General features: G+C 35.0%; 1 protein-coding gene across 1 annotated transcript; it reads right to left on the minus strand.

Moving 5' to 3' along the window:
• Window positions 1–3896: 3896 nt before the first annotated feature.
• Window positions 3897–7605, minus strand: LOC116117965 (protein Iojap, chloroplastic-like). The gene is made up of 5 exons (XM_031403945.1): window positions 7271–7605; window positions 5951–6077; window positions 5146–5284; window positions 4934–5022; window positions 3897–4263 (listed from the first exon to the last, which is right to left on the minus strand). Exons 1-5 carry the CDS (start codon window positions 7523–7525, stop codon window positions 4142–4144), a joined length of 732 nt encoding a protein of 243 aa, XP_031259805.1. The 5' UTR covers window positions 7526–7605; the 3' UTR covers window positions 3897–4141.
• Between the last annotated feature and the right edge of the window lie 2574 nt (window positions 7606–10179).

Consider the following 10179-nt stretch of genomic DNA (forward strand, 5'->3'; position numbering starts at 1 on the left):
AGGCAACAACAACAAATTAACTTTCCGCCCTCATATTCTAGTATTGGGGAAAGTGAGATCTCTGCTCTAATAGGTGGTAACTTTGATATGACAGTTATGAGGGAGCTTATTTTGCATTGGGTTCTTATCCATGAGCACCCATTTACCATTGTGGAGAAGGAGGTTTAACAATGTGCTTAAGTATGCGGTGCCATCTTGGGAAAAGATATCGTGCATTACTACTAGAAGTGATTGTGTGAAGGTGTATGAAATGGAAAAAAAAAAGAAGTTGAAGAATCTATTAAGGAGTGTTGATAAAATTAGTTTGATGACTGAATTTTGGAATTCGGGTAATCAAAAGATTGAATACATGGTTGTGACGGGGCATTGGATAGATACTAATTGGAGGTTGAACAAGCGTGTGCTCAGCTTTGGGATTCAGATTGCTAATTGTATGTTTAAGTGTTTGAGGGAATGGGGAATTGAAAACAAGGTCTTCACGGTCTCAGTTGATAAAGCCTCAAGTAATGATCTAGCAATTAGGGTTATGAAGGATAATTTTTCAGTATCTAGGAAGCTCCCTTGTGAAGGTAATTTTTTTTAGCATAAATTTTAACTCCTTTTGTTGAATAAAATCAATTTTCACTATAGTGTTATAGCTAATATTTCATTACTCTTTTTTTTTTTTTTTTTTTTTTTTTTTTTCATTTCTTGATTGTAGGTAAATTGTTTCATGTTCAGTGTTGTGCTCACACACTAAATATAATGGTGCAAGATGATCTTACTCAGATTAGGCACATCATTCATGACATTCGTGATAGTGTGTCATACATCAATCAATCGAAGAGCAGACTTACTTTCAGAGATTGTGCATCACATGCAGTTGCCGTACTGGAAGCTAATCCTTGATTGTAAAACAAGATGGAACTCATCTTATGATATGTTGACAATTGCACTGAAGTTTAGATTGGTGTTTTCCCATTACGTTGAGAGAGATCTGCATTATCATTCTTGTCCCACAACAGAAGACCGGGACAAAGTAGAGAAAGTATGTGAGATTCTTCAAGTTTTTAGTGTTGCGACTAATATAATATCTAGGAGTGACTATCCAACATCAAATAAATTTCTGGTCAATATTTGTAGGTTGAAAATATTGTTGGATAAACATGCAAATGATGAAAATGAGTTTGTTCGGAATATGGTGAGGAAGATGAAAGACAAGTTTGATAAGTAATGGGGAGAGTGTAATTTGTTGATGGCTATTACTACTGTCTTAGACCCTAGGTGCAAAATGAGAGTGATTGAAGGTGCTTTCCCCAAGATTTTTGGTGAGTTAGAATCACAGTTCAATGTTACAAAAGTTCGGGAGGCGTTGTATGAGTTGTATGGGGAATATGTGGCTGATAAGCAATCTTCAACCAACAACCGTAGTGTTGTCAATGAAGGGATTAGTAGTGGGTTGTCTGAGGCTTCTAACTCTTCTGGTTGGTCAGTATTATTGAGTTATGTAGATGCAAATGAAAAGTTTGCATCTGAAAAATCTAATTTAGATTGTTATCTAGACGAATCATGTTACAAGTTTCAAGGGGATATGATTCTTTTAGTGCTTTAGATTGGTGGAAAGCGAACAGTTTAACATATCCTATGTTATCTATGATGGCCTGTGATATATTAGCCATTCATATCACCACGGTGGCTTCAGAGTCTACTTTTAGTGTTAGGAGTAGAGTTATTGACACATATTGAGTTTCATTGTCTCCGGAAATAGTTCAAGTGCTACTATGTGGGGGTGATTGGTGTCGCTATCGAAACAGATTGAAGAAAGGGAGCAAAGTAAGTTCAATTCAATAAAATTATAAATAGTTTCTAGCTCCTTTATTTAGAATTGTCTTTTATTGTACTCTATGTTAAACATTTTTATTTTTTCCTACATGTATTTTAGAGTGAGATATAGTAGATGGAGATTACGCTTCTTGTCCCTTCACCTGAACGTAATTAGGATATGGATTGACAACTTATGATATATGGTATCATCAACTTATGATCCTCCAATATTTTGTTTCTAGCTAGGATGTGTGGTTTTGTTCTTGGACATTGAGAGGCAGCAGCTAGCATATGAGATGAGATGAATGTTACGCAGCTTATGGCCTTATGGCCTTATGCTATTTCATGATATGCTACTTGATGATGAATGATATTAACTTATTATCACTCTTATATTTCTATTTATTATGTAATGGTTGTTTGAACTTTGATGTGAATTAGGTTGCAAATACACAGCAAATTGTAGTGGGGAAATCTGTCATCAAGCACTACTGTTTTTTTTCATTTTTTTAGATGAGCTCAAAATCGAGTTCAAACTCGAACTCAAATAAAACTCGATTATACAAACTCGAATTCGAACTCGATTTCCAATTTCAAGTACCGAGTTCGAGTTTGAACTTGATTTCTTAGGCTCGATGAGGCTCGAACTCGAACTCAGTACTATAGCGATAGAGTCGAGTTCAATTTAGCAGATACTCGACTCGACTCAACTCGATTACACCCCTAGTACTAACTCTAGTTAAATATAAAATCATAGTTAAGTCTTCTTTTATTAAACTCTAGTTGAAGATTAGTTTAGACTTTAGATATAAAAGAGTCAATGTTGTAAAGTGGACATTAGACTTGAATGATGAGTTAACAAAGAAAGTTGTTCTCCAGAAAGTTTCTTCTTTCTCTATTTATTACTTCATTCTCTGCTTGTTATAGTTAAGGTGCACGTAAGTTGGTCGGACAGTTCGGTCATTAAAAAAAAAAAAAAAAAGATTTAACTTAATGCAGTCAGAACCACAATTGTTTGCATGATGTCGTAATGTAACAATTTATATAAATAGAATCGTGATTGTTTATACAGTAGATGGGTGCAACCATTTAAAATTTTAGAATGTTTTAAGATGTTCACTCTATACTTTTATTTTGAGGACAGATTTCATATTAATATATTTATTATACAGACATAAAGCATATTTTATATCTAGAACCCTAAACAAAAATCCTGAATCTCCTACTAGAAGGCATGCCTTTCAGGTTTTAAATATTAACAAGACCTTTAGGAATTAGGAGTGTTGTCCCATAACAAGTTAATGACATTACTTTTATTTGCAGCTGGGTATATGCCCAACAGTATTTGACTTGTACAACTTTGTTTTGGAGAAAATTGGCGCCCCCTTAATGATTGTATTTGTTAAACTGTAATTTTTTCATTCTTATGAGGGACTTCGGCTAATTAAACAGTCAAAGGCACAAGGACCTGTGCTTGAGGTTCTAATCTTCAATAGCTCTGCTATATAGCTTCTCTTACCTTTCCCTTTCAGGAAAAGAGCAACTTCTATTTACAAATTTAGGTCTCAAATCAAACTGATTGCAAATCAACAATTTCTATTAGGAATTTGACAGAAGGCCCTTGACCAGAAAAGGACCAAAATGAACAAACTGAAAATGTTCTTACATTAATTGAATGCTTGGCTTTTTCTATAACATAAACCTTGTACAATTTAGAGTGACATTTCGTGTTATAAATGTGACATTCTAATGATAGAAAAAAAATCATTATATATTGTTACCAGATGTGTTCCGTATCATGACTCATTTTGAAGAAAATTCATTCAACCCCACGATATGTTCCCTTTGAGAAATCTCACATTCTCTTTCTCTCTTTAAGCTCTACTTTATCTAAGTGTTTACATAATAGTCACACTGCCTAATTCTGTAAAACCTTTTTCATTGCTCATCATTGAGGAGCCATTCTGATACAATTAGTCAATTACTGCATCTTTAACATGTACAAGGCTACAAGCTTATCAAGCCCCTTAACGCTCTAAATGAAAGAGAAATAGTTAAAAGTCCTTCTAGAGAAATAGTTAAAAGTCCTTCTAAACTGGATCAGAAATAGTTAATACTGAGATATTACAACACTGCACCATTCTTATAGCCCATTGCTGACTAGTGAATAATCATCTCAAACAAGCACACATTCAGAAACGCAGAATCAACAAATGTGCAGCCTCTCTGTGAGTTTTGAGATAAGAATCTTTGAACAGATGAAAACGAGTAGAGGCGAAATCTGCCTCCTTGAAAGCTGGCCAACACTGCATCCATCAGCACAAGCTTTTAAAGTAACTCAGCTCTGTAATGGGGGTTGGTTTTCGAAGGGCAGCTCAATTGGAGTTGCATTTCCATAAAATTCTTCTAAGTTGTAAAAAGCTCTCTGATCTGGAAGAAATATGTGGATAACGACATCACCTGAAATTAAGACAAAAGTCAACAGAACTCAGTTTTCTCAGCATACTGAAGCTAAATGTCTTAAAAAGGATCTTATAATTGTGCTTTTTGGGCATCCTGGTAGATGACCATAATTTTGTTCAATTTAGAAAGAATTGCACCAATTAAACTGAAAGATTTTTACAAGTTTAACCAGTGACAGCAAATGAATCTTGAGAAAACTAAAAAGGAGCCTAACTCACGTATCTCATGGAACTTGTCAATCAACCTTCCAGGATAAACAATAGAAATTAGAAAATATGTACAACTATAAAGCCATCCAGTCATTAAGGTGCCATGGAAAAATTTGAATTTCAGATTAAAACATTAAAAAGTAAAGCAATTATCATTGTGTATTGTATTATTTTGGTATGTTTATTGCATCTCCGAAACCCCTAGAGCTGACTAAAATCACACACCAAAATAATATATTCTTCCTTGCAGCCCACTTCATCTTGCTTGAATAAATTGATAGATAAGGAAGCACAAAATCAAAGTAGGTCATAATAGATGGGACTAATACATAATATCTTTCTTCACCAAGATCAAAATGGATAGCTAAGGTTCAAAAGTTACAGCGTCACAAGCACAGTGATTTTTCTATCAAACTCCACAACTATTGAGTTGCTGATAATCATGTAAGGACACTCACCAAAATCCAAAAGGGTCCACGAGTTGGGTTTTGAGTCCCCAGATGGGATCCTTCCATACTTCTTTTCAGCTAGATCTTTTATTCTGGATCTGTATTGCAAATTACAACAGAAAACAAAATAGAAAAAGTCAGTTCAAGCACCGCTTGCACTCTAGACTGATTATAAACAATTCCAACTAAGACTAAAGATCATCAAGTCAAAGTTGATGTACCCAATAGCATCAATCTGAGGGCGAGAAAACGCAGTTGCAATGATAAAAAACCGAGTCCAATACACAAGAGGCTTCACAAAGAGAACTTTTATGTCTGCAGCCTTCACGTCACTTGCAACCCGGGCCATTGCCACAGCAACTACAGAATGGCAGGAAACCATCAGTTGGCGTATAATTTAGCCAATATTTAATTATGGCCAAAAGTGGGGGACAATTCACAAGAACAGGAAAGTTTTGGAGCACAGCTTCAGTAATACAACTATCACTTTGTTAGGAGTAACACAGTATGGCATAGATGGACGCCTTGACTGGGAAGGGCATGACATATGTAGCCAAGAGCAGAACGTGAAATTAATGACAAAGCAGTAGGTCCTAAAAAGAAATGCTGGAAGCTTCAGAGACAGTGAGAATGAGAATTTTGGAAGGTACTAAATATACTCAGTTATAGAAACAAAAAAAAAAATTAGACAGTGTGACATGCTTGCTACACTCACTGTATGCTGACAGTTTAACTATGACAAATCCCTTTCTCTAAAAAGGGCCATTGGTGTCAGTTGTGCAAAAAGTGAAGCTCACAACATAAAATGTAAACAATTCATGTCAAAATGATAATTTATGTCATGAATTTAGCAACAACAATCAAAGTAATACTAGCAACAACAAGAACAATGGAAATCATCATCTAAAAGGGAATGTAATAATGAAGCAAAGCTGATTTTGTCTTAAGGCTAAAATGTGATGGGAATTACAAACATCATGCACATTTTATGCTGACAAGTATTTGAATAAATTGTGAATGAATTACATGATAAGCTTTCAGCGTCATCATCAACTTCAGCACTTGGAAGCTTTTGGTCATTTCTCCTGAATACAACTTCTCCATATTTTTTAAACAAGTCATCAAACATTTCATCAGTATCTTCACTCAGATTCTGCAATATATATCAAGCAAGTCATGTTACATCCCTTAAAAAACATATACAAATAATGATTTGTATGCAGAATTTCTAATTGAATGACAGAAAAATAATAAAAAAATAAATCTTCACAACTAATATACCAAATCTAGTTATCTATTTCCTACGGTACAGTTTATAAAAGCATTGTTTTATGGTACTGCAGCTTCAACCCAGAACCAAAATCATTCATAGAGCCTATTGTTTTAATGGCACCCCAGAGCCTCCTCATCTGACCACAATACAGAACAGTATTTTTATATGGTTGAATCCATTTTCTTGTAAACTACAAATGCATTAATTCTCAAATCCTAATCTGAAAAGTGATCTTCCATTTCATTGGCTTGTTCTCTCATGCATATGTAATGTTTTTTGACCTAAACAGTATAACGAATAAAAGCAATAGGTTTCAGTGTTGTTAAGTACTACTTTTGCTTCACCTAAATGAAATGGTTCCTACATACATCATGTCTCACTGGACTGAAAACACTTTCACGTCAACTTATGAGTTAATAATGGACACTAACAAACCATTTACATAAATTTCTTTGAACAATGCAAATGAATGGAAGATAAGATCATACCACAATAATATCCAAATCATTCCACTTCAAAGAGAATAAAATGGAATGATAGAGAATGGATATTTATTCCTTCTTCTTCCCCAATACTTCAGTTCCTCTTACACAGCAAAAGAAAATTTTCAACTTTAAGTTCTCATAAGGAAAGTTTGAAAACTAGAAAGAGCAAGGGAGAAGTATGTCAAACATATAGGTCATTCATAAAATTTCCTCTAAAATGAGGAAAATACAATCCCAAGACAACTATTTTGATTCAGTTAAATTATACCTTCATACAGGCAAACTCATAAGAACACAAGACAAAATATCTTATATAATCCCTTTCTTCCATTATCACAAGTCTTTCATCACATATTAGATTCAGCATGTTTGTCAGTTGTGATCACATATCAAGGAACTCAAAACAACATTAATCATGTCATTAAAAGATTCATTTATATTCTGATAACAAAATATTTAATTTCTCCAATATTCTCAGCATAAGAGTCTAAAAAATAAACAAAGAAATCATCTTTCTTAAATTAACTTTAGCTTCCTCAGCAATTTAAGCCAGCTGAAACTGAAAAACAAGAACTAGAAGTACTATACCGAAAGAGAGCTATCTTCAGCATCTTTTCCATAAGCAAAATGCAAAGGAAATTCTCTAGGCTTAAAATTCTTCAAGTTTTTGCTTCTGGGTACTTGCCAAAAGCACTTGTAATTCGGCAAACGGTGCCCATAAATACAATGTTTTCTGGCTTCGTGAGAGAGCTTGGTTTCAACACGACCCAGTTGCTGGAACTCACCAGAAAGTAAGGTGCCGGCACCGACGCCGGGGATGGATAGAGTGGTGGAGATGGGCATTGTTGCTTCTGATAACTGATAAGTAATGAAAGTGGCAGATTTTTGAAGATTAGAAAGATACTCTTTTTTAACTTCTAAGATATTATAACAGGTGAGATGCTATAGCTGAGAGCCTTAGACGTCTCCTGTAATGTGCTGGACCGCTAATTAGGCCCAAACTTTTCTTGCCTTCGGTCCATTATATGATACCTCACCTCGGTTCAAATTAGAAAAAGAAAGTGATTTTCAGTTCCCAATTATTGACAAATTTAACCTTAAAGAAAATTACTAAAATAGACGTTATAAATTCTAATTATACTCCTACTATATTTATATTTATTTTGTTTTACTCATCAACCTTTAATGTTTATATAAACCTTAATCTAAATTTTCATAATCAATTTCATAATCCACCTCTTTCTCCAAAATATCAAAGAAACGTATGTCTATTTGAAGGACTATCTTATCAGTGAAAAATCATTATATTCTTGAAAATAAACCAAAATTATATGCACTATATTGTAATTAATCATTTACTAATGAGAGCTAGCTGGTGTGGATCACCCCAATCAATACATAACTTCGCCCTGCCAAAATGTCATTTATGTTTGTAATGAAATTAAATTATCTTCCCCATCCACGGTATTATTTATGTTTTTAAAATTAAGCAAAATCCGATATTAAATTTAACTTTTATTATGAGAGTATTTTATTAAAAAGAGTAAACGACATATTCCCACCCGAGATTTAGTGAAATCTTACGTTAATGCCCCTGGTTTCATTTATTTCAAATGCCCACCCTTAAAATAACAGAGTTAGTGACTGTTGGGTTCTGACGAGTGCTATTATCAAATTGCCCTTCACCCCATTCCAAACCTCCACCACATCCCATTCTAAACCACCCTATCCCAAACCACCACCATAGCCATCCAAACCACCACCACAGCCATTCAAACCACCACCACAACCGGCAAAACCACCTTATTTCAAATCCCATAGCCGGCCAAAACACACCATTCCAAACCACCACTACAGCCCATTCCAAACCACCCCATCCCAAAACCACCACAACCGGCCAAACCACCTCATTCCAAATCCAACAGCCACCACAAAAAATCACACCATTTCAATAAAAAAACAAAAAACAAAATAAAAACCCTAGGGAGTGGGGGCTTCAATCAGCATTGAAAGGTGAGAAATTGGGGACGGAAAGCATGGGGTTATTGGAGAGGGTTTTTTGATGAGTTGAATGGTGGGTTCAATGAAGATTTTCAGTGATGGGTTGGCTGGAAAGAAGCTGGCAGAGTGTGACACTTGAGGTGAAGGGTGACAGCGAAAAGGGGAGTCATGGTGGTTTTGGTGGGGGGGGGGGGGGGGGGGGGGGGGGGGGGGGGGGGGGGGGGGGGGGGGGGGGGGGGTGGGGGGGGGGGGCCGCGTGGCAGTGGGTTGGGATGGTGAGGCACCCAGGAGTTGGAAAATGGGGTAACGGGCAATTTCTGTCACCGAAAGTGCCAAAAAGGGGTCGGGGACTACCGGTGAATGGCGAGCTGGTGCGGCCAGGGGGTGATAGGGTTTTTGATGAGGGTAGGGGGATGAAGCTGGTGGTAATGGAGGGAAAAAGAAGAAGATGGGAGAAGGAGGCTGAGATAAGGAAATGGGAAGGGAAGAAGAAGAAGATGAGAGGAGGTAGCGGAGATGAGGAAGAAATGGGAAGGGAAGAGAAAAAATTACCATTTTACCCCTTTACTGTTAAAATAATGAAAATTGTGTTACTTTAAGGGTGGGTATTTGAAATAAATAAAACCAGGGTATTAACTTGTAATTTCGCTAAACCTTGGGTGGGAATATGTCATTTACTCTATTATAAAAGTAAAAAAAAATCCTTCGTGTTTGTCACTTTGTGTCTGCTTAGTAACCGTAATTTGGAGTTCGTTATTTTTTAGTCCTTGTGATTTCAGTTTATCACCATTTAAAAATCAAGGTTTCAAATACTAGAGTTTTGGTCCTTCTAGTTTCAAAATACTGTACTACTATTTCAGTAACTAAATTTAATAAAATGTTAGTTGATTGTTAAATTTATAATGAAATCACAAAAATGCCTCTTTCATAAAAAAAAAAAAAAAAAAAAAAATGAAAAATTACTTACACACATGACACTAAATTAAATAGACACATTGCACGCTACAATTTCAAATTAAGTAAACACATTATAAACTCCAAATTCATCATATTTATATAATTTTAATTTTCAATATATATAGAGTAAAATCTCTCTATAGATATAATGGTAGGACTAACTAATTTTATTACTATGAGAAGATTATAACTTAATAAAGGTCTAGTTACAAAAATTTCTTATTTCATAATTCATGTTTTAATAGTATTAGGGTTTCAATTCAGCGCTTTAATTATCTACTTTTGAAATGGATAGAAGATTGTGTCTTGAAACCAACAAAGATAAGTGTTGATGATGGATTTGTAAATGCAGTTTTTGTATGGTCAAGATGTGAAGCCACACACAATTGTCAATTGTTTCAAGCAATAGAAAATTAGGACCCTCGATGTCGATAAATTACAAGTTACAAATGAAGTGGATAAGAAGAATCAAAGAGTCATTGTAGAATTGAGTGATCAGATTTGATAATTTCACTACACTAATTGAATAGATATTAATG

This window comes from Pistacia vera, unplaced genomic scaffold (genome assembly GCF_008641045.1).
Source record: "Pistacia vera cultivar Batoury unplaced genomic scaffold, PisVer_v2 Contig828, whole genome shotgun sequence".
Taxonomy (NCBI): Eukaryota; Viridiplantae; Streptophyta; class Magnoliopsida; order Sapindales; family Anacardiaceae; genus Pistacia; species Pistacia vera.

What these genes read in the sequence shown, in the direction of transcription:
- LOC116117965 (XM_031403945.1), bottom strand. Translation starts at nt 7,525, where the DNA reads ATGCCCATCTCCACCACTCTATCCATCCCCGGCGTCGGTGCCGGCACC. An exon ending in CTGAAGATAGCTCTCTTTCG is followed by an intron (nt 6,078 to 7,270) that starts GTATAGTACTTC and finishes TATATATTGCAG; the next exon opens with AATCTGAGTGAAGATACTGA. An exon ending in GTGGACCCTTTTGGATTTTG is followed by an intron (nt 4,264 to 4,933) that starts GTGAGTGTCCTT and finishes TCTTAATTTCAG; the next exon opens with GTGATGTCGTTATCCACATA.